The sequence below is a fragment of the Dama dama genome, chromosome 8 (genome assembly GCF_033118175.1).
Source record: "Dama dama isolate Ldn47 chromosome 8, ASM3311817v1, whole genome shotgun sequence".
Taxonomy (NCBI): Eukaryota; Metazoa; Chordata; class Mammalia; order Artiodactyla; family Cervidae; genus Dama; species Dama dama.
The window spans coordinates 1,180,668-1,202,540 of record NC_083688.1 but is presented as its reverse complement, the minus strand read 5'-3'; the positions used below and the strand labels follow the sequence as shown (position 1 = coordinate 1,202,540).

The following is a 21,873-nucleotide window of genomic DNA, read 5'->3' as shown; positions in this document are numbered from 1 at the left end:
CCCACGCCCAGCCCACGCCCAGCCCACGCCCAGCCCAGGCCCAGCCCACGCCCAGCCCACGCCCAGCCCACGCCCAGCCCAGGCCCAGCCCAGGCCCAGCCCAGGCCCAGCCCACGCCCAGCCCAGGCCCAGCCCAGGCCCAGCCCACGCCCAGCCCACGCCCAGCCCAGGCCCAGCCCAGGCCCAGCCCAGGCCCAGCCCAGGCCCAGCCCACGCCCAGCCCACGCCCAGCCCACGCCCAGCCCACGCCCAGCCCACGCCCAGCCCAGGCCCAGCCCACGCCCAGCCCACGCCCAGCCCCTCCTAGCCAGGAGCAGGACGGACCGACGCCCCTCCCGGGCCCCTCCTCTCACTTGTCGGGCTTCCCAGGGAGCAGGAGCCGCAGGCGGCACTTGTTGGCTGAATGGATCTCTTCCTCCTTCACCCGCATGAGCCGCTGCAGGGCCAGGCACCAGTCCTGGGCCACCGTCATGTTGAGGTTCTGGGGCGCAGGGAGCCAAGGATGTCAGCACAAGGCCCGCTGTCCCCGAGCTGCGCTCGAGTGCAGTCGGGGCCCGCGAGGGGGTGGAGCGGGGGTCCCCACACTCCGCCACTCCCCGGGAGCCCGGCCGTGGTTCCGACTGCCCCCAGCACCCCTCCTTTGAAAGGGACACCCCCTCCCAGCCTGGGATGGCCTTGGGAAGGCGCTGCAGGACAAACCAGACTCTACAGAGCACAACAAAACGATGCCCACAGCTGGGCCCTGCTCGACCGGAACCAAAGCTTCCGCCCGAGCCACAGACCGCGGCCGGGCTCCCAGTAGCGACGGGGCACCTCCCGGCACTGCTGGGGGGCCAAGGCCAGGGCACACCCAGCACCGAGCGAGGGCAGCGGCCCGTGCCCCGGCCCAGGCCGGCGCCGGGTACCTGGTAAGTGCCGTGCAGCGTGCTGACGAGGAGGGTGATCTGCTCCACCACGGCCAGGTCCTTCTGCAGGTCCTGAAGCTCCTGGAAGAGGCGCGGCGGCCCGAGGTACACCTTATCTGGGCAGAGAGACACCCTGTGGGTGGGAAAGGCACCAGCAGGAACCCCAGCAGGCGCTCACGGCAGCGGCGAGGGGCTGCCGGGCCTCCCGGGGGCTCAGCGGCTGGGAGTCCGCCAGCCAGTGCAGGAGACCCGGGGGGATCCTCGGTCCGGGGGGATCCCACAAGCCGCAGGATAACCGAGCCGGTGCACCACAGGTACGGAGCCAACGCTCCAGAGCCTGCACTCCGCAAAAGAAACTGCTGCAGTGAGCCGGCACACCACGGCCAGAGAAGAGCCCAGCTCAGGCCAGGAGAGAAAGCCCGTGGGGGCAGCAAAGCCATAAATAAAACAAACACATCTTAAAAAAAGAAGAAGAGCTGTCGCCCTGGGGATGTGGCACTAGAGATACAGAAGGAAATGTTACCAGGCTCTCGTCTACTAGCGGGGACCATCCAGTCGGGGGAAAGTCTAGCGCCTGGGGCCTGGGCCACACTCAGTCTATGCAGCGGGTCACAGGAGACCGGAAGACTGAGAGCCAGCTGCTCCAGGAGGCACCGCCTTAGAGGAAAGCAGCCATGCCGAAGGACCCGTGAACAGCAAGCAGCTCACAGATGCTCTAAGAGCCCGCTCTACGGCAGGCTGGATTGTACGTGTTAGAGAGAAAGCGGCACGTGAGGCAGACAAGGTCCCTGTTCTCGTGGAGCGGATGACCTGGTCGGGGTGGCATGCGTGCTAGGTCGCTTCAGTCGAGTCCGACTCTTTGCGACCCCATGGACTGTAGCCCGCCAGGTGCCTCTGTCCTCGGGATTCTCCAGGCAAGGATACTGGAGCGGGTTGCCATCTCCTCCTCCAGGGGCTCTTCCTGCCCCAGGGATGGAACCTGTGTCTTCCTCTCCTGCACTGGCAGGCGGGTTTTTTATCACTAGCACCACCTGGGAAGCCCAGTGGGGTGGGGGAGGAGCCAAGAAGACTGTGGGAGGCACTAGGGAGGAAGGTATCAGGGTGATGGGACAGAGACGGGATGGGGTGGCAGCACCCAGATCTCTGGGGATGATACAGCTGCAGCCTCGGGGAGGAGGGCAGCGAGAAACAGCAGGAGTGCCCAGCAGGGTCGGACGGGGAGGCTCTAGACACGAGGCCAGGGAAGCCGGCTGTGTTCTCCACACCGCGGTTACCCACGCTGAGCTCTCATGGAGCCCCAGGGCAGGGTGATGGCACTTAACCTGGATTTTCATCCAGATGATCATCTAACAAACAGGTGCACACCCTCAGTCACCTGGATATAATGACTGTAAAGCCACATCCTGGGCTTCCCTGGCGCTCTGGGGATTAAGAATCTGTGCTTCCACTGCAGGGGGCATGGCTTCTATCCCTGGTCAGGGACTAAGGTCCCACGTACCTCGTGGTGTGTTCAGAAAAGAAGGAAGGAAGAAATCCACGCCCTGCTGCCAGCGTGAGGGCTTCCTGACTTTGCAGCCACGTGGACTTTGGTGCAGGCAATGAACATGGAGCAAGGTGGGCGTGGGCGGTAAGAGACAGGCTCCCACTGAAGGAAGGGCAGAGACGGGCTCTGCAGTGACCCCAGTGGGACGAGCTGGAGGGCAATGGGGACCACACGAGGCACCTTAGGGTGACAGGAGCAGACAGCTCGAAAGAACCCGGCCCGTGAGAGAATCACACGCAGGCTGAGAGCGACTTCATTCCAGCAAAACAACCTCATCCATCATGTTCCACTAATGCTGCTAATTCGCATTTTATTGTTTTGTAGCTTCATTTCTATTCCGCTTGTGATTCTGTTTAGATGTTATGGTTGTTCAAGGGATATAAGCGTAAGAAGTTTATTAATATTATACCTAGTCTTAGAGCTGCACGTATTTGAATAACAATATAATAAAATCTCATCCAAGGCCAACTGGGGCTCAACAAGGATTTCTTCTCTCCTCTTTGAAGGGGGACTGGCACTCTAGCCCTCTACTTTGAGAAATGGCGGTCACAGATAAGACAGTGGTTGGAGGGGGCCCAGAGCAGAAGTCCGAGTGGTCCCGGGAAAGTGGAGCAGACAGAACCTGGGCTGGAGGTGCCTCGGAAGGGGGCAGGCGGGCTGGGAGCCCCTCCCGGGGGGGCTTCTGTAAACAGACAGCCGGGAAAGCAGGACAGCCCCCTGGGGAGGTGCACCCAGAGGCTGAAGTGGGTACGGCCCCCCGAGGGCAAGAGTGTGCGGCGAGCCCCTGCCTCAGGGGCACCCCCAGGGTTAGGGCGGGACAGGGCTGGTGGGGAGGCCGAGAGTCACGGGCACCCCTGACGCCCTGCAGTCACCTCCTCTGTTCACTCGGCAAACGTGTGTTAACACCCTCCACACGCCCGGGCACAGGGCCACAGTCACACCAGGGGGCAAGACGAGACGGCAACCAAAGCATCACCGTAAAGGTGAAAACACAGCCGGGCCTTGAGAGCACAGAACCGGCGGCTGGCCGGCCCGAAGGAGTCGGGAAGGCTTCTCGAGGAGGGGTCACCTGAGCCAAGATGAGTAGCGGCAGCGAGACAGGACCGGAGAGCAGAGAACACGTGGAAAGGGGCAGAGGCCAGGAGAAGGCCCTGGGGCAGGAGGGCACTCAGCCCCCCAGGAACAGAGGCCCGAGCCGGAGGGGGCGGGTGGGCTGAGGCGGGGTGGGGGGTGGGCCCCCGGGACAGGCGTGCGGGCCTCAGCGAGGACGCCGGGCTTCAGCCCAGGGCAGCGGGAAGCCACCGGCGCGTTTCAGGTGCGGGGTGACACGTGGCTCTGGCGTGCACTTGGAAGAGTCGGCCCGGGAGGGAGGCGGGCAGGACTGGGGGGGCGCAGCCAGGAGGTCCTGCAGCAGCAGGAGACGGAGGAAGCGGGCGGACAGGGGAGCTGGTCACCGCCAGTTCTCACTGTCCCCGTCATCGGACAGAGTCTGAGGAGACAGTCAGGGTAGGGAAGGAGGATCCAGGCAGATGGAGGCCACCCTGAGCCTGAGCTCTGGGGGTTTTGGGGACAGGCCACCTGGGCCCCTCACAGAACAGACGGGCAAACTGCGGTCCCACAGGGAGGCAGGCGATGGCCAGGCAGGCCCTAGAGGTCATGCTTTCGGATCCAAGGTCACTGCGTGTGCACGCCTGTGTGTGCATGTGCGTGAGCATGTACAGGGCTGGGGTGGGCGGGGCGGTGGGGTGGAGGGGTGACTGCAGTGGGGGTTGCGTTTGCACACTCGGGTAGGGACATGGGTGCGTGTGTGTGCACAGCTACAAACAGCAGGAAAAGTCTCCAGGCCAAGTGCCCGCGGGCGGCCCGGGCGGGGGGCGGGGGGGCGGGCACTCACTCTGGGCCTGGCCCGCGGCCGAGGCCTTCTTGGCGCCGGCATGCTGGATGAGCACGTTGTCCTTGTCGTAGGAGCCGCCCTCCTGGCCCACCTCCACCACCTGCACCTGCGGCAGCGCTGTGTTCCACTTCACCACGTACTTGGGCCCCAGGGGCACCAGGCTGCTGATCTCCAGCTGGCCCCTGCCAGGGACAGAGGACACGGCCCTGGAGAGCCTGCCGCGCCAGCCCCAGGGTCAGCCCAGAGCCGCTCCCCCGCACGTCCGTTCAGCCAGGCACCTGGCAGCTCAGCACAGCCCCGGGGCCCAGCCGAGCAGGTGGAGCGGGCAGCCGGGCGAGGCGCAAGCGTCGGCACCCAGGCCAGCCCCAGAGGCGCACGCCCACCCCGAGCCTCGAGCCCCTACCTGTGGTTGGCAGGCCTGAGGAAAAAGACAAGAAGGGTCGTTATTGTTGCTGAGCGATTTCTGCAAGCACTGAGACCCCCTGCGGGGCGGCCGCCGGGCTGGACCACGTGAGGGCGGAGGGGGACCACATGGGGGGCTTCTCCCCAGGCCGGACGCTAGCCTTCCTTCACCCCCTTTTCCCACCACAGCCCTGCTAGGAAGCCTGCCTTATTTCAGAAAAGGATACTGAGGTTCAGACAGGTCACATGACTCACCCCAAGCTACCCAAAATGATCCCCCAAAAGTGGGCCACCAACACCCTCATCAGCTTCCCTGGTGGCTCAGATGGTAAAGAATCTCCTGCAATGCAAGAGATCCTGGTTGGATCCCTGGGTGGGGAAGATCCTGTGGAGAAGGGCATGGCTACCCACTCCAGCATCCTTGCCTGGAGAATCTCATGGACAGAGGAGCCTGGCGGGCTACAGTCCACGGGGTCACAAAGAGTCGGACACAACGGAGTGACTAATGCTTTCACTTTTCAACACCCCCATCACACGTTCATACCCTGGAGGCTCCAAGCAACAGGAGGGCAGAGCGGGTGTCGGTCAGATCCCTGGCACCGGCACAGAGCCAGGATGCAGACAGGACTTAATCACAGAGCTCGGGGCACCCATGGCAGTCCAGTGGTTGAGACTCCATGCCCTCAATGCAGGGGACTCAGGTTCAATCCCCGGTCAGGGAAGTAAGATTCCTCATGGCACACGGTGCAGTCAAAAAAAAAAACTCCAGTGTTCACATGAGAGGGTGACTGAGTGAGTGCATAAGGGATGAGTCGTCAGCAGAGCTGCACAGACTCGGGTCAGAGGCTGCCTGGCCTGAGGCCCCGACCAGGGCCGGGTCCCCCCAGACCTGTGAACGGGCACCAAGTAAGGGTCCGGTAAACACTGAAGGACAATCGGACAGACGGACGAGGGCGCGGAGGCTGAGCGTGTGGGAGAGCCGGGCAGGGTTCACCCCTGACTGTGGGTGACTCTCCTCATGGGTCTGGGGTGCTGTTGCCAGCTGTTGCTTCCGGAGGTTTTGAAAGCCCTGCCAAACAGTGAGGAATGAGGTTCTCCTCCACTGGCAGGGCTAAGAGTCTTGCTGGAAAGGTCCCATGGGCCTTCACGGGGTCAAGAGTCACGATCCCCGACGCCCAGAGGACCGAGCAGCAGATGGGGGTGACCCGGGTCAGCTGGGAAGCCCCGTAAAGGGCTCACACAGCCCAGACACAGGCCCATGTGGTCCCAGGCAGTGTGGGCCCAGAATGTGGGCTCTTCCATTTTCAAGAGAAGTTGGATGTCTCAATCTTTCTGTGAATTCCCCAGAGGAGCCAGACATAAGATTTCCGGAGGGCTACTGCAACCCTCAGGCCACGAGTCTGCAGACTCAGGCCTCAGGCATGGCCCTCGTCCCACTGTAAGGCTCCAACTCCAGTCCCAACTCCAGCCAGGCCCGGCGGGCTGGCCCCAGGCATTTCTGCAACCTCTGACCCAGAACCAGGAAACCAGGCTCTGGCAGGGAGTGGGGGAAAAAGGCAAAGCCTTGTGCTAAAACCACTGCGACCTGGCTGGAGGAAAACCTACTTGACTTAAAGTGGCCGGGACTTGGGGGACTTCCCTCGCGGTCCAGTAGCTAAGACTCCTGGCTCCCAACCCAGGGGGCACAGGTTTGATTCCTGGTCTGGGAACCAAGACCCCACATGCTGCATGGCGCAGCCAAAAATAATGATGATGATGATGACGATGCTACAGCAGGAATTTGGGATCTGGGCGGGACACAGGGAAGACCCTCTTGGATTTCAAAGTGGTCAAAACTCGAGAGGCTGTTCCGTTCTGAGGCCAGAGCTCCAGAAGAGCCCACTCTGAGCCGTGGCCAGCCATGGGCCTCAGTGACCTTTGCAGGTGCTTCCTAGCTCTGGGAACGGGGATTCCAGCAGGCAAAGAGGGGTGAAGAGGACATCAGACAGCTGGAGCCCTCAGCCAGGCTCACACAGGACCCCGGCAGGACAGACTGGGACGCGACAGGAGGGGTCCCCAGGGTGGGGGGTGATGGCCAGGCCTGCTTACTTGAAGTTGATGTTGGCACAGACCAGCATGTCATTGAGCAGGAAGACCCGGCGCTCCTTGGACTTGATTAGCTGCCCGCGGTCACCGTACACGGTCTCCGTCAGCGTCTCACACAAAAGCAGCTGCCGCTGGCCAGAGGTCAGAAGCTAGGAGAGGAGACAGGGCCAGGTCAACGCCAGCATCGCTCACGGGCTGGTTCGCAGACAGCACTGCGCCAAATAGCCAGGATGGTCCTTCCACGCCCAAAGGGGACTGCGACCGGGAGAGGCGGGGGTGAGGCGGGGCCACGTCCTCCACCCCTGGGGACCAGAGGCACTGACCGCCAGGCCCCTCCATCCCTGCCAGCAGCAAGGCTCCGGGGCACAGAGCCACGCCCTGGCCCCGAGGCACGCCGTGGAGCCCTCGGGCCGGTGCCGGCCACCTGCCCACACCTCGGCCTCCTCGGCTGTCACGTGGGTGACGGCACCAAAGCTCAGGTCGCCAGGGAAACGCGTGACCGGCTACGCGACCTACAGAGCCCCGGACGGGGCTCACTCAGAATTATTAAGAACTTCAAGACAACAATGGCAGAGCGTTAACCCAAATGCAGGGCCCCCTGAGTGCTGGCCCTAGGGAGCCAGCCCCACGGTGGGACACCCTGCAGATGGCCCCTGTCCCCACGGCTCAAGCAGGCAGACTCCTGGCCCGAAGGCAGGTCCCGCTCCTCACCCTGACCTGTTGACCTGTGTCGGCCCCAGACCTTAGGGAAGGCCTCGTGCGGGGCTGGGAGGGCTCTGCTGGTCAGCAAGGCAGCCCTCGGGCCAAGCTGACCAGGCTGAAGACCTTCACACCTCCGGGCAGGCGTGTGCCCACCCCAGGCGGACACCAGCCAGCACGGGACCGGCATCAGAGCCAGGGACCCACGGAAAACACGTCTTTGCTAAGAAGGGACTTTGCGGAGGAAGAAGAGTGTTCAGCCAAGTTCATTCCCAAAGCCAAGCACATTCTCACAAAGGCCACCCCCGTCCTCCCCGTCCTCGCAAGGAAAAGGGCAGATCACCCCAAAACCTCTCCCGGAGAGAACACCCTGCCATCCTCTGAAGAACCATGTCTCTCCGGGTAGCACGGAACCCTGAGCAGCTCCACATGCCACTAGAGAGCCCACGTCTCCTTCCACCAGCTCGAGGGTCCCAAGGCCCCCCATTCCCGGATGAGGGGACAGAGACCCCCATGGCAAAGCGGCCTGCCAAGACCCCCTGCTGGCTGAGCAGCAGGGCAGGCTGGAGCCGGGCCACACGCACTGTCTCCAGTGCGAGGCAGCTGGCCGCACACCCGCCAGGTCCAGGCTGGGGGTGAGAGCAGTCAGGGAAAGGCCCGTGGCTCCCAACACACGCACACACACACAAAAAAAATCTCAGGGTCCGCCAGGGGTCCCCCCATGACTGCAAAGGCTGGGCTCCCCCACCTCACAACTTCCACCACCCAGCTGACCACCGGCTTGTGAAAACACAGCTGGGACCCTGAGGATAGCAGGCCCCAGAAAAGACAGCCACATGTGCCGTGACCCAGAACGTGGGACAGGAAAGTCCCCTGCCTTCTGGCAACCACCCTCCTGCCACTTAAGCAGATAAAAAAAAAAGACAAAAGAACGCTCGGGGATTGCACAAGCAGCCCCCGGAGCCAGGTCCTGAGCAGGCACATTTTGAAACGGCCGACCCGGTTCCGCTCCGGGCACGCCCGGTTTCGCTTCCACTTCTCTCTGGGGGGCGGGCGGCGAGGGGACAGCGCTGGCTCAGAGTGGCCGAGACCACGCCGGGGGCCAGCTCCCCCGGCCAGGGAAGGCGCGGTGTGCAGCCACCGCCGCCACCCCGAACGCATCCAGCACGGCCACGAGACGGCGGGGAACTCGGGCCCGGGCTGTCAGTCCGCCTCCCAACACCAGACGGGTCTCCCTGACCTCCAGCCAGAGGCCACTGCTCCTGCGGCCTGGGTGTCCCCCAGTGGCCAGAGGAGAGGGGAGCACAGCTCTTTCTCGGGCCTAGGTGTAAAGAGAATTCCCCCAGGTGACTGCACAGGTGTGTGAACCGAAGCAAGAGAAGCCCTCACGGTCACAGAAGCGGAGCGCAAGCAGGAGACAGAAGAAGGCGCTTCTCGAGCGGACTGGGCCGAAGTCACGTGCCTGAGAGGCATTCCGAATTAGAAGGCTGGGGGAGCCCCGCCCAGAGGTGGGGAGGAGGGATGCCCCCACCCCGGAGGCCCACCCTGGGCAACACTGGACGCGGCACCCCTGGGGAGGGGGCTCCTCTCCTGCCCTATCTTTTCCTCCCAGCTCTATCCTCCTGGAACAGGTGGCGCAAACCCAGCTGCCAGCAGGTAACTTCAGGGAAAAGACCCGGATGGGGGCTGAGGGGCACGGGCACCTGCTACTTGGGTGACCGGCCCCGCGTGAGAAGGTGGGCCAGGATGCCAGCTCTTCCAACCCTTCGAGAAGATGAACGAGTCTAAATTTTGTGGGACACTTCTCCATTTCTAAATGCTGGCAACCAATTTCATCTCCTTAAAAGTCCTGTGTGGGCCTGAGTACACTTGTGCGGCCTGAATTTGGCCTGAGGTGGGACCGTCTTAAGATGCAGGGCCCTGAAGCTTAGACCACCTTGTCCTGGCCCTGCTCCATGGGCCTGCAATACAGGTCAAAGACGACAGCGCAGGTCAGAGAGCATCACAGGCTATGAAGCGCGGCCCACGTGGGGAGGGCCGCGGTCCTCATGGTGACGCTCGACAAACACTAGAAAGCTCTTCCCCTGTGGCTGAAATCCCACTGACCTTAGTCACCGGCCTGAGTTCTGCTTTTGGGGGCATAGAGCCAGGAGGCTCCCAGTTTCTCCCCCGGATGATCTGAATACCTTCCTGTGACCCTACGCGATGTCCCTTCCCCAGGAAACAACTCTTGTTCTTGCCAAGTGCCCTGGGGTGTGGTCACCTCCCCGCAAACCATCAGGGCCAAATCCCACCCTCCATTGAGTGAAAGGGGGCGGAGCCCGGGGTGGGGGACCTCCCAGATGTGGGTGCAGCCGCAAGATGTGTGTGCCACAAGCCGCCAAGGAGACACAGGACTGAAGTTCCCTGGCGGTGACTCCGGGAGGGGACTGATTCTCTCTATGTTTTACAAATAGGGTTCTCCAGGGACCTCCCAGAATCCACCTACCAACACAGTGATGGACACAGGTTCAATCCCTGGTCCAGGAAGACTCCACACGCCTGGGAGCACCTAAGCCTGTACACCACAACTGCTGAGCGCCACGGTCTTGGGCCACGAGCCGCAGCCACTGAAGCCTCATGTCCCAGGGCCCACGAGCCGCGACCACGGAGCCCTGGAACCACAGCCACTGAAGCCTCATGTCCCAGGGCCCACGAGCCGCGACCACGGAGCCCTGGAACCACAGCCACTGAAGCCTCATGTCCCAGGGCCCACGAGCCGCGACCACGGAGCCCTGGAACCACAGCCACTGAAGCCTCATGTCCCAGGGCCCACGAGCCGCGACCACGGAGCCCTGGAACCACAGCCACTGAAGCCTCATGTCCCAGGGCCCACGAGCCGCGACCACGGAGCCCTGGAACCACAGCCACTGAAGCCTCATGTCCCAGGGCCCATGAGCCATGACCACTGAGCCCTCAAACCACAGCTACTGAAGCCTGCGTGTCCCAGGGCGCACGAGCCGCGACCACGGGGCCCAGGAACCACAGCCACTGAAGCCTGCGTGTCCCAGGGCCCACGAGCCGCGACCACTGAGCCTGTGAGCTGTCTCTACTGAAATCCAAGGACCCAGAGCCTGTGCCCACAAGAGAAGACCCCACAATGAGAGCCCGTGCACCACAACAAAGAGTAGCCTCTCCTCGCTGCAAATTAAAAAAAAAAACCCACAAAAAAGCAAAGAATACCCATCGAAGCCAAAAATAAAATAGATAAATAATAGTTTAAAAAACAGGGTTCTCTAATAGACTCATCTGAAGTGTTAAGATTTTTTTTGCTAGAATGTTTCTAAGTTGCAATCTCAAAATATGGCATGGATTTTTTTTTTTTTTTTGGTCTTTCTTCTTAAAACGTAACACTACTAATGACAACGCCACCTTGTATTAAGGACTCTGGGTCTGCCACTTCGCCAGTGTTCTCCTTGGCCTTGCAGAAACCCTGAGGGTCAGGCGCTGTCCAACTCCTTTCAGAGGAAGGTTTCAGAGGAAGCAACTGAGGTTCAGAGAGTTGGGTGAGTCCCCACAGTAAACACCAGTGGCAAAATCCGGATTCACACCCAGACTCTGCCTCCACGGCCCAGTGGTTTAAACATAATACTAGGCTATCATTTCTGGCGTCCTTACTGGCAATTCTACAGATAAACAAAATCAGCTTTTATCCTAACAATGCCTGAGTAGTAAACTAATGTGAGGGTGGCCGGGAGGGGGTCTAGTCAAGACTGCTCCTCGGGACTTCCCTGGAGGTCCAGGGGCTAAGAAGCCGCCTGCCGATGCATGGGACGCGGGTTAGACCCCTGGTCTGGGAAGACCCCAAAGGCCACGGGGCAACTGAGCCCACGCCCCCGAGAGCCCGTGCCCCAAAACAAGAGAAGCCTCCATGCCGCAACCAGAGAAAGCCCACAGGAAAACAAAGACCCAGCACTGTCAAAATAAATAAATAAATGTTAGGGGAGAAAAAAAGACTTATCCTCAAGGTAAGGTCTGCAGACCCCAGAGGAGCAAGGAGCCACCCCTGTCGGCCACCCAGAGGCACTGAGAGGAGGGGCGGCAGGCGGCGGGTGGCGGGCGGGGTCCGCACCCACCTTGTTGAGGCTGCTGCGGTCGCTAATGCTCTTGGTCAGCTGCTGGATCTCGGCCACCTGGTCGGCCAGCCGCTTCTGCTCGTTGAGCTTCTCGGCCAGCGTCTCCAGCTCCGTGAGGGCCAGCTGAAGCGACAGTCTGTCCGGATGGCCCCTGGGCGTGTTCTTCAGCATGTCCTGTGGGGGCCCAGGGGGAGCCAGGACTGAGACCCCCACCCCAGCAGACCCTCAGCCTCTATGGTCCCCGCAGAGACCCGGCCGGACAGGGACCCAGCTGGGAGCCCGGGGAGCCGGGGCCTGGCAGGGAGCAAGGCCCCGAGAAACAGCCACCGCGTGAGAACGTGAAGTCACGCGACTGGGGGGACCCAGCCAGGCCCCAGTGACGGAGAGAGCGTGGAGACGACACCCACTGCTGCCACTGTCCGCTCTGAGGACGGGGAAAGACACTGCTGGGGCCCTCCGGGGGCTCACCTCCTGCCCAGAGACCCCCGGCAATTGGGGGGCTGATGCTCCCTCGGGAAGCCTGGAGCACCCAGACCAAAGCCCTCACAGGCCTCTCCCCCCTGCCAGGAGCCCCGAGGGCACTGGGGTTCCATGTGCCCCCCACCGTCGTGGGTGACTGTCCGCACCCATCACCGGGTTTCCACCGGCGGAGGGAAAGGACGTGGTCGCACTGAATGGGCTCCACCCCGGGGGCGAGGAAAGCGGGGCTGGGGGCCGAGACCCTGCCCACCCTGCACGGCCTACGCGAGGGCTGTGGGTGACGGGGCAGAGCCAGGCCTCCACCCCGACCCCTCCAGGCACGCGCCCGCCCCGGCCGCCAGAACCCGCCGGGGTACCTGCAGCAGGAGGATGAACTGCGGGAACCTCTGGATGGGCTTCACCATCAGCCCGTAGAGCGTGACGCGGTCGGGGCTGCAAACCTGGCGCCTCTGTTGGGGGAGGGGGTGTCACTCACTGAGCGCCCCGCGCGGGGGCCCGGCTCCCGGACACAGTGTGCAGACCCGGGCTCCCCTCCCCAGGACGCTGGCCGGCCTCGGGCCCGAGGGAAGAGAGAGGGAGGCCCCCGGGTCCGCAGCCAGGGGTCCCTGCCTCCACGGGGGCCCCCGGCACAGCCCCGCAGCCTCGGGGGCCTGGAGAACCATGTTAAGGTCTCTGGGCTAAAAGTGTAATAACTAGGACCTTCAGCCGTTTGTTCAAGAGGTCAGGCCTCTGGAAGGAGCTGAGACCACCTTTCCCTCCATGTAAAGTAAAGTGAACGGGCCTGGGCCGGGGTGGGGTGTGTACGGGGCTTCTCACTGTCCTGGGTCTCCCTTCTGTCTCCACCACGCCACCCACACACCTGTCACCTTGACACCTCGGCCCCTGCAACCCAGGGATGTCCCCACCGGCCTCCGCTTCCATCTGCGTTCACCCGAAGCTTCAGCGGCACCCCACTGCCTGCACTATGACATCCCAGGCCCTGGGCCTGAGGCCCAGATCTACCCGAACTGAACTCAGCAGCTCTGCGCCTCTCTCCCGGGCACCCCGTGCCCCCAGAATCCCGTTGGACTTGCCTCTGACCTTTGCCCACCGCCCTGGTGCCTGGAACACACTCTCCTGTCTCCCTGTTTCAACCCCACCATCCCCCCAGGACCCCATTGAGAAAGCCCCCTGACCCTCCGGGATCTGGACTGTGGGTTTGTCTTCTGGGGCTGGGGGTCCTGGCCCACCTGTGCCCTCTGCTGGGCAGGGTCTCCGTCTGAATTATGACCGTGCTCTAAGGAGACGGGGCTACTCCACGTGACCCCATAGCGCCGAGGCCCACCTGAAGACCCACCCAAGCCCAGCCCCTATCAGCAAGATGTCACGGCTCCCCTTCTTCCAGTCAAAGCTCCAGATCCCAAGTGGCTTATGAACCCTCTAATTCTCGATCACCCCCTTAGGGGGCGGGGAGCAGAGGCTCATCTTCTCCCAGGGGACTGGGGATGCCCCAGAGGAAAGAAGAGAGGTGTCTGGACCAGAGAAACGGTGGGCAGCGGCCCCCCCTCCTGAGAAGCCTCCCTGCCTCCCGCCACAGCCGGGGCTCCATTGGGAGGGGCCCCAGACCACCCGCAGGCCCACCTTGAGGAACTCGAGGAAGGCGGGCTTGGTGAGACAGGCCTTCTTGATGATGGACATGGCGTTGGTGAAGTTGTTCACGTAGTCACTGTACACGTCTAGCACCATGGACTTGGAGAACTGGAACGGGCAGGGGTGCCGCCAGAGGGTCACATCCAGGCGAGGGGGCCGCCGGGCGGCAACCCCACCCTCCCCGCCGGCCACAGCCCTCCCCTCCCGGGGGCTCTTGGCTAGCCTGGAGGTCAGGAAACCTGTCGCCCAGTGAGGGCAGCGGACAGGGCCCAGAGAGGCACAGACCCCAGGTCACGGGGGCAGGCGGCGGTGCCCGGGAGCTGGGCTGCGGGCAGAGGGGGCGGCGGGCCTGTGCTCCACGCACCCCCACCCCCCGAGCCCCGCCACCAAGGACGGCGCTCCTTGCCAAGCCCGCGGACACACCGACCAGGGCGCTGGGCTCTCGCAAGGGTACTTTCTGCCTTTTAACCCAATTGCCTAGAAGACGTCAACGCGGGCTTCGCCAACCTGACCCTCTTCTCACCCCCGGCATCTCTCTGGGGTCCACAGACCGCCGTTTCAGAAACCTACAATTCTCTCCTTCCACAGATGGGGAGCTGAGCCCACAGAGAGCGCGAGTTTGCAGGGGGCGCTGGGAACAGGCAGATCTCCGGGCGCACGACCCAGCGGGCCTGCCCTGAGGCCCCTGGGGGTCCTCCGGGGCCGGGCCCTGCCCGTTGGGAGCGCTCCGTGGGAGACTTGAGATGGGCTAGGTGGCTGCCCACAGCGGCCAGCCTCCTGGGGGCGAGCAGTGAGCAAGCACCGGCCGGGAGGCGTCTGCAAGGACACGCGCGGCGCGGCGGCGCGCCCTCCCCGGCTCAGGCCGGCCGACTCGGGCGCTGCCGCCCTCGGACCCCGCTGGCGTGGACACGGGGAGCAGGGAGCGCAGCAGGCTGCCTGAGAGACGGCCCGTGAGGGCCGCGGTGTGCGCCGCGACGGGCCGGGGGCGGGGGCTTGGGGACACCTACCGAAGCCACGAAGAGGTCACCGATCTTCTCCGTGGAGTCCCACTCGGCCACGCGGGAGGACAGGGCGATCTGGAACATGGAGTGGCAGTGCAGGATCTCCTTCACGCGGAAGAACACCGCCCGGCACTTGCGCGCGCTCAGCGCCTTGGGCTCCATCTCCATTAGGGGGTTGCGGTAATCCTGCGGCCAGGGGCGGGCGGGCCGGTGAGCGCCCCAAGGCCCGCCCCCCACTGCCCTCAGGGACCCCGGGGCGCGACCGAGCAGGACTCCGCGGACCTTCCTGCCTCCGGGAGCACTCGGCCCGCGCTCCTCACCCGGCCTGGACGGGTCTCCGCGAACGCAACACTCCTGAGCCTTCCGCCGGTCCACAGCCCACCCCCGTGACTTCGGTGGGAAGCTGGGTTTGGGGGAGACGCTGCCTGCAGGGGGCGCCATGGAGGCAGGCCCCAGGGGCTGGCCCGGATCGGCTCTGCCCACCACTGAGCCAGTCTGCCCGCCGGAGCAGGGGCAGCGACGTCACAGCGAGACCGAGAGCCACGGTCTCCAGCCGGCTTTGTCAGAAACACGGGGTATCCTGTCTCCACCTGCCCGGAGTCTGGGCCCCTCCGCTGTGGATCCAGACTCGGCAGGGGAAGCAAGAGTGTTCCGAGCATTCCCCCACCCCAACAATGCCCCTCCCCGGGGTCCTTACAGACAGCCCACAACATCGCCGAACAGGCACTGTTTCAGGAATGTAAACCAAACAGACCAGGCCGGCACACCTTGGTCATGCAAGGCTCTACTCAGCAGTTCCTGGGCATTCTGATGGCAAGGGAGGGGGTGAGCCCGACACCCCATCCCAGGAGCTCTGAGACAATGGGGAGCTGTGGCCCCGCCCCAGGGATCCCAGAGGGATGAGGAAGCAGGATCTATTCTGGGCACCAGAGGGACCACAGTCTCCCGTCCAGGCCTGGGGGCTCAGATGGTAGAGAATCTGCCTGCGGTGCAGGAGACCTGAGTTAGATCTCTGGATCAGGGCGATCCCCTGATCCAGGGGAGGGCATGGCCACCCAGTATTCTTGCCCGGAGAATCCCATGGACAGAGGAGCCTGGAGGGCTACAGTCCACGGGGTCACAAAGAGTCGGACACGACTGCGTGCCCTTCGGTTTTCGCTCTCAGGCCCACGGGACAGATCTCATCTCACTGAACCCCAACGTTATTTCAGAAAACCCAGTCATCCCGTGCACTGAGGCACCTGAAATTCGCGGTGTCCCCCATTTGGAGGTCCTGCTGTCCCCATAGAAACACTGGCTTTTGGTGCCTTCCCTTGAAAAATGCCCACAGCCCCCAAACACTCCTTGTAACACGGCCCTCGAGGGGCTCCTGAAGCCCCTGGAGTTGTACCTGGAGGACCCGCTTCAGAGAGTCCACGTAGCTGCCCTCGCTCTGGACGATGGAGCCGAGGATGTGCCTCCGGACCACCTGCTCAGGCAGAGAGTACAGTCAGCACCCGTGCCAACGATGCCAATGGAGCGCGGGCGGGGCACCCGGAGACGGGGAGAGGCGTCACAGCCAGCGGAGCAGCAGGAAGTCGTCTCTCCCAGAGCCACTCCTGGACCACTGGATTCTGGCGGCTGGCACCACCTCCCAGAGCCCCGGCCCACCCCAGACAGATGCCCGAGCTCCCCAGATGGCAGCATGAGGTCCGGGGGCGCGGGGACTGCAGGGTCCTGCCCGGCCTGTGCACGCCCATCCAGGGATGGGGAGCCACCTCGCTCCTCCACGGGACGGGAGGCCTCCTCCACCTCTGGCCCACCCTCGTACAGAGCTCCTTCTTAGAACTGAAATCTCAGCTCCTGCCACTTACAGATCCAATCCTTAACCGATCCCTCTCCCAGGAGACAGTCCTGAGGGTGTCCTCCCACCCGCTCAAGTGGACTCTGCTTCAGGCTAAACATCCCAGCCCTTCCCTTCCCCTCTCCCCCCATCTCTCAGCCCAAATCAGTGCCTCTCCCAGGGGCGGCCCAACCAGCGCCCGCTCAGGAAGCCCTCACGTGGACACAGCAGCACACGGGGGCGGGGGCCTTTGCTGCACCCTGGAGTCGCGTGGCTTCCACCCCGGACACTCTGAATTGCTCTGGGGTGCCACCTGGCTAGCGGGGCTTTTTAAGCCTCCCACATGACCCCATTGTGCAGCAAAGCTGGGACAGGGCCCAAGAAAGGTGTCGTAGGCGAGCGGTGTGACCGACCCCCACCACGCCCCCGAGCCGTCCTGAGCGCGGCGGTGCAGGTGCCCCCCACCACCATCCACCTCCTCCCTCCCCGCGCTGGGGCACCCTGTGCCTCTCTTCCTACCGCCGTGCCTGGCCTGGGCCTGACTGTGCCCCCCGGGCTGTCTGACGAGCCAGCCGCCGCCCTTCAAGCTGCCCTGCAAACGGACGCTCTGTCCAGGACTCCCGGCTCCCAGTGGTGCCCAGAGCAGCCCTTGGCCTCCGCCTGCTGACGTGGGGGGCGGTCCTGTGCCCCACAGGCGGCCAGCAGTACCCCTGGCCTCTCTCCAGTAGACTCCAGGGGCCCCACCCCCAGCGGTGAGCACCAAAGCATCACTGGACACGGCCAGACATCCCCTGGGGGGCGAAATCACCTCCACCGAGAGCAACTGGCCTGGAGCAACCAACATCGCTGCTCCAAGAGATGCAAGAGGCTCCCGACCCGGCTGACGCCAGAAAGGGGAAGCCCGGCTTCTGGGCAGGCAGGCTGGGGTCCCGCCCGGCTCTGAGCTCTGACGGTGACTCACTGCACAGGGGATGAGGCTGGGGGCCACCACCCCGATGCTGCCAGGGCCCCAGTAGGAGAAAAAGGGAAGGAAGGAGGCAGACAGGCTCCCGAGAGAGAGGTGTGGCCGAATCTCTCATTTTCAAAAGGGGTGCAAAGTCAGGATGTCCTGCCAACGCCAAATTGGCCAATCGCTCCATGCGTTTGCCGTCCCGATGCGTCTTGCTCAGAGTCCTCGTGACCAGAGGGAGGTAGGGGTCACCCCCCGGCCTCGGGGAGGGGAAAACCAGCCATGGGGAGGGCCTCGGTCATGGCTCTGCCACAGGGTCCCAGGGCACGGGTGCCCCGATCTCGATGTGACCCTCCGGGAGGAGGAAGACACACACCCAAGAGCCAGGCTCCTGGGAAACCCGCAGTGACTCTGGGGTCTGAACTGATGACAGGCGGGCAGACAGGGGGCCAGGTGCCCCCAGGGTCCCCTCCGAGCTGGGTGAGCTCGATGCTGCCCAGCCCTCTCCTGACTGCAGGCCTTTTCTTTAGACACCTTCGTTCTTTTGCAGGAGCTGCTCTGGTGGCCTCGGGGCTGGGCGGCGAGGATGCCGGGGGCAGCCCCGCCCCCACCCAGCACAGCAGCGCCAACCCACAGGGTCCAGCGCGGCCAGCCTGTACGGCGGGTCGAGTGGGGTCCCAGGAGGCCCCTTCCCAGCTGGGCTCTGCCACTGACCGTCGCCTCCCCTTCCAGACCCAGACAGGCGCGGTCCCAGGCAGCAGGCTGGGACCCGCTGTCCCACCCCCCAGGGACACCCACGCCCCCACAGACCTGCTGCGGGGTCAGGCCATCCGGCATGGGGCCCAGCTCCGGGGCTGGGGGTTTGATGTCCGAAACGCTGACCTCCAGAAGCCCCATGTCCTCCTCCTCCGAGTCACCTGGAAAGGGAGGTGGGCTGGTGACGCGTGCCGGGTGAGAAGGACGCACCTGCTCAGACTCCAGGAGCCAGAGCCGCGCCCCCTGCAGACCAGCGTCCTGGGAAGAGCAGCTCCTCGGAGCGGCTCGGAGGGTGACGGCCCTCCTCACATCCCCTGGGGGATGCCCGCCTGGACACAGAGGTGAAGGGCGATGGAGCAAGGGGGGAGAAGGCCACAGGGGCTCAGCTCTCAGGACCCACCCTGCCGAGTCCCTGTCCTTGCTCAGAGCTGCCCGCCTCTGCCTGCCAGAGGCCAGGCCGCCCATGTCCCCATCACCAGGCACTAAAAATAGTTTTCTTCTGGATGCCGAAAAGAGGGAAGAAAGCAAGCCCTGAGAACAAGCTGTTTGGCTCTGTGTTTTCATCTCCCCCCCACAAAAAAGAGATCCAAAAGGAAAAAGGCTCAGCTGGAGTCCAGCAGGGGACGCGGACGCAAGTGGGGGCAGCTCTTCAAGGGCAGAGCTGGGCAGACAGAGGCTCAGGCAGAGAGGCAGAGTCAGGCAGAGCGCAGGCCCCGAGTGGCAGACACCGGCCCGGGGACACGGGGCCCCGCGGCCTGCGGCCCCGGGAGCCGGGTCAGAGCCGGGGTGGCAGGAGGTGGCGCCGCGGAAGCAGGAGGAAAGGTGCCCGGGGCAGGGCGGGGACGGGCTGGCCGGCCTTACCTGAGCAGGAGACGGAGGAGGAGGAGGAGGAGGACGGGCCACGCCCGGCCGTGGGGGGGTGGGCGCGGGGGAGGGCCCCCTGCCCGGCCCACATGGCCCCCTGGGCCCGGCCCCGCACCCAGCCAGGCCGCCCAGCCCGCGGCTTCCTCTTCCCCCACGCGCCCCGGGGGAACATTCTTGGCTGGTGATTCCAGCCGGCCGCGGCTATTAATAACGCCTCTGGTGGGAGGGTCACTTTAGGAAAGGCTCCGGGCTCGCAGGCGGGGTGGGGAGGGCCCCGGGGTGGGGAGGGCGACCAGGAACCGTTCTGGCCAGCCAGCCTGCCCGCCCCGTCCCGGCTCCGGCCCGGCCCAGCGTTCCCTCCCTGATCAGGACCGGGGCTTCCTGCAGCACATGCCGTGGCGGGATTAAGCCCGTTTCACAGATGAGGGGAAGGACCAGGAGAGGCCAGGAGGCCGTGGCACCAGGGTGGCAGCCAGGTCACCGAGACGCTGTCCCAGCACCAAACGCCTGCTTGCTGGGGCTCCGCCGGGAAGAAGCCCTGCCACGCAGGGCGGGCAGCTGTGCTGGGTTCTTCCCACGTACCGCTCGGTCATCCCCCCGAGGCCCCCCGACACACAGGCCCGATCAGCCCCAACGTACAGACGAGGAAGCCGAGCCACAGGGAGGCCCATGTGCACAGATTTCAGGAGGGTGCGGGGCCTCACCGTCCTCCTTGGCGTGGACGCCTGTGCTCACCGGGCCCTGAGCCCTCACCCCGGCCTCACTCCAGCCAGAGGAAGCCTCTTCCGTCCCCTCCACGCCTGTGTGTCCCCAGGCAAGACACTCATCCACTCTGTGTCTGTTCCCTCACATCCAGGTGGGAACAGGACAGCCCTCCGCACCAGTTTGGTGCTTATAAGGATTGAATGAGAAGCTGTAAAGCTCTTAGCAGAGCGCCTGGCATCCCAACAGATGCTCCACAAACGCTGACTTCCTGACCGTCTCGTCCTCCCCACCTCCGGAGCGTCGCCCACGCGGCTCCTCGGCCAGGAGCGCCCGTCCCCCCTGTGCCCTGCCCGAGGGACCTGGGTCCCCTTCTCCTCTGCTCTCAGCCCCGATCTTTCATTCCCACGTTCCAGACTCACTTCCCCCAGGCTCCCGCCATGGTACCCCGCGGAGCAGCTGGTCACTTCCTGTTGACACGCCCGCCTCCCGCAGTGTACCAGGCGCTCCTGGAGGCGACTCAGCTAACAGCGTCCCTGCACTCAGCAGGGAGCAGAGCACTTAGCAGGCTTTCCATAAACGTCGGCAGGTGGAGAGAGGGGTGAGTGGACAAAGGCACGTTCAAAGATGAGGTCGGGAGGGACTTCCCCGCTGGCTCAGCGGTTAAGACGTGGTGCTCCCCAGGCCAGGGGCCAGGGTTCGATCCCTGGGCAGGGAACTAGATCCTGCAAGCCCCAACTAAAGCTCCCAGGAGCTGCAACTAAAAAAAGACCCAGCTCGCTGAGAGGAAGACCTCACAGGAGTCAATGAGGATCCCTCGTGCTGCAACTAAGACCCAGCTGAGCCAGATAATAAATATTGAAAAAAAAGCAATGATGAGGCCAGGTGAGTGTGAGAGGCAGGAGGCCCAGGGCAGGGACGCTGAAGGGAGAGGCCCACGGTCCCCAGGAGAGATAGGGCCCCCTGCCGGAGCCTGGGAAACAAGCTGGCGCCTGTGGGGACCAGGCCCAGGCCCCCCATCAGAGGCACCCAGACGCCCGGCAACCTCAACCCGCCCGCCCGCCAGCACCCCCCCCCCCCCCGGCGCCTCACCCAGGACGTCCCTCCTGTGCAAAAAAGACACTTTGCGCATGACGGCGAGCCGCGTCTTCTCCAGCCCGTCCTTCGTCCCGCTCCTGGCCGCCTTCATGAGCTGTGTCATCTGGGCAGAGGCAGAGGGGCTCGTCAGGGACGCAGGGCGGGCCTGGGGACACCCGCCACCACCCAGGGCCACCGGACCGGGCTACACACGCGGGGAGCCCAGAGCGGCCCCCCCGCCCAGGGTGCTGGCAGCTGAGGCCAAGGGCGGGGCCACCCCAAGGCCTCCAGGGAAGGGGCTCACGTCGTGGGGGGCTCCCTGGGGATTTCCTCACCCAGATTTCTCCCTTGGGGGTCCACTTAAGGACACGGTGTGACACTGGCAAAAAGCCTCGAGGCCCGGAGTCCCAGGCCTGGCTCAAGTTCCAGCCCCGCCGCCCCCGGCTGCCCGACCCTGCACGAGACACTCAACCTCCCTGAGCCTCAGTTTCCCCCTTGAGCCCCGCCAGGGCCTGAGGACTGAACGGACAGGGTGCGGGTGAGCACGCCGACAGTAAACGGGCAGCACAGGTCCCCAGGCTCCCTTCACAGCTAACGACGACCGCAGGGGCTCCCTCCATCCCACTGGGGCACCCCCCACCCCACCCAGACAGCCAGGCTTCTGCTGAGCCTCTGCCTGGGAACCGGGGAGGCTGGGCACCACGGAGCCGGGCACAGCTTCCCCGGGCGGGCACACGCCCATGACGGGGGTGGCAGCCTCACCAGCACACAGAGCTATGGTCCCCTCGGCCCGGCCACCTCGCCCCCCAGCGAGGCCGCTTCCCCAGTGCACGGCCAGTGCTGGAAGTTTCTGCAAGGCAACCACGCTGCCCAGCAAGGCGGCTGCCAGCCACACGTCACCACGGGGCACTCGAGAGCTGGCTGGTGCAACGGAGGACCTCAAGTCCAAG

General features: G+C 64.3%; 1 protein-coding gene across 7 annotated transcripts in view; it reads right to left on the bottom strand.

Moving 5' to 3' along the window:
- The window catches only part of ARHGEF10L (Rho guanine nucleotide exchange factor 10 like), a 148,969-nt gene that overhangs the window by 55,700 nt on the left and 71,396 nt on the right, over nt 1–21,873 (bottom strand). For 6 of the 7 annotated variants that reach the window (XM_061148023.1, XM_061148025.1, XM_061148026.1 and 3 more), the window contains 11 exons: nt 20,939–21,047; nt 18,335–18,441; nt 16,144–16,221; nt 14,760–14,939; nt 13,744–13,860; nt 12,480–12,572; nt 11,644–11,817; nt 6,833–6,978; nt 4,343–4,524; nt 906–1,021; nt 354–481 (listed from right to left, as the gene is read on the bottom strand). In XM_061148023.1, coding sequence (XP_061004006.1) covers nt 354–481; nt 906–1,021; nt 4,343–4,524; nt 6,833–6,978; nt 11,644–11,817; nt 12,480–12,572; nt 13,744–13,860; nt 14,760–14,939; nt 16,144–16,221; nt 18,335–18,441; nt 20,939–21,047 — 1,430 coding nt within the window. Of the gene's footprint in view, nt 1–353; nt 482–905; nt 1,022–4,342; nt 4,525–6,832; nt 6,979–11,643; nt 11,818–12,479; nt 12,573–13,743; nt 13,861–14,759; nt 14,940–16,143; nt 16,222–18,334; nt 18,442–19,141; nt 19,317–20,938; nt 21,048–21,873 lie in introns of those variants that run through there. The other variant, XM_061148028.1, reaches the window with a different exon arrangement.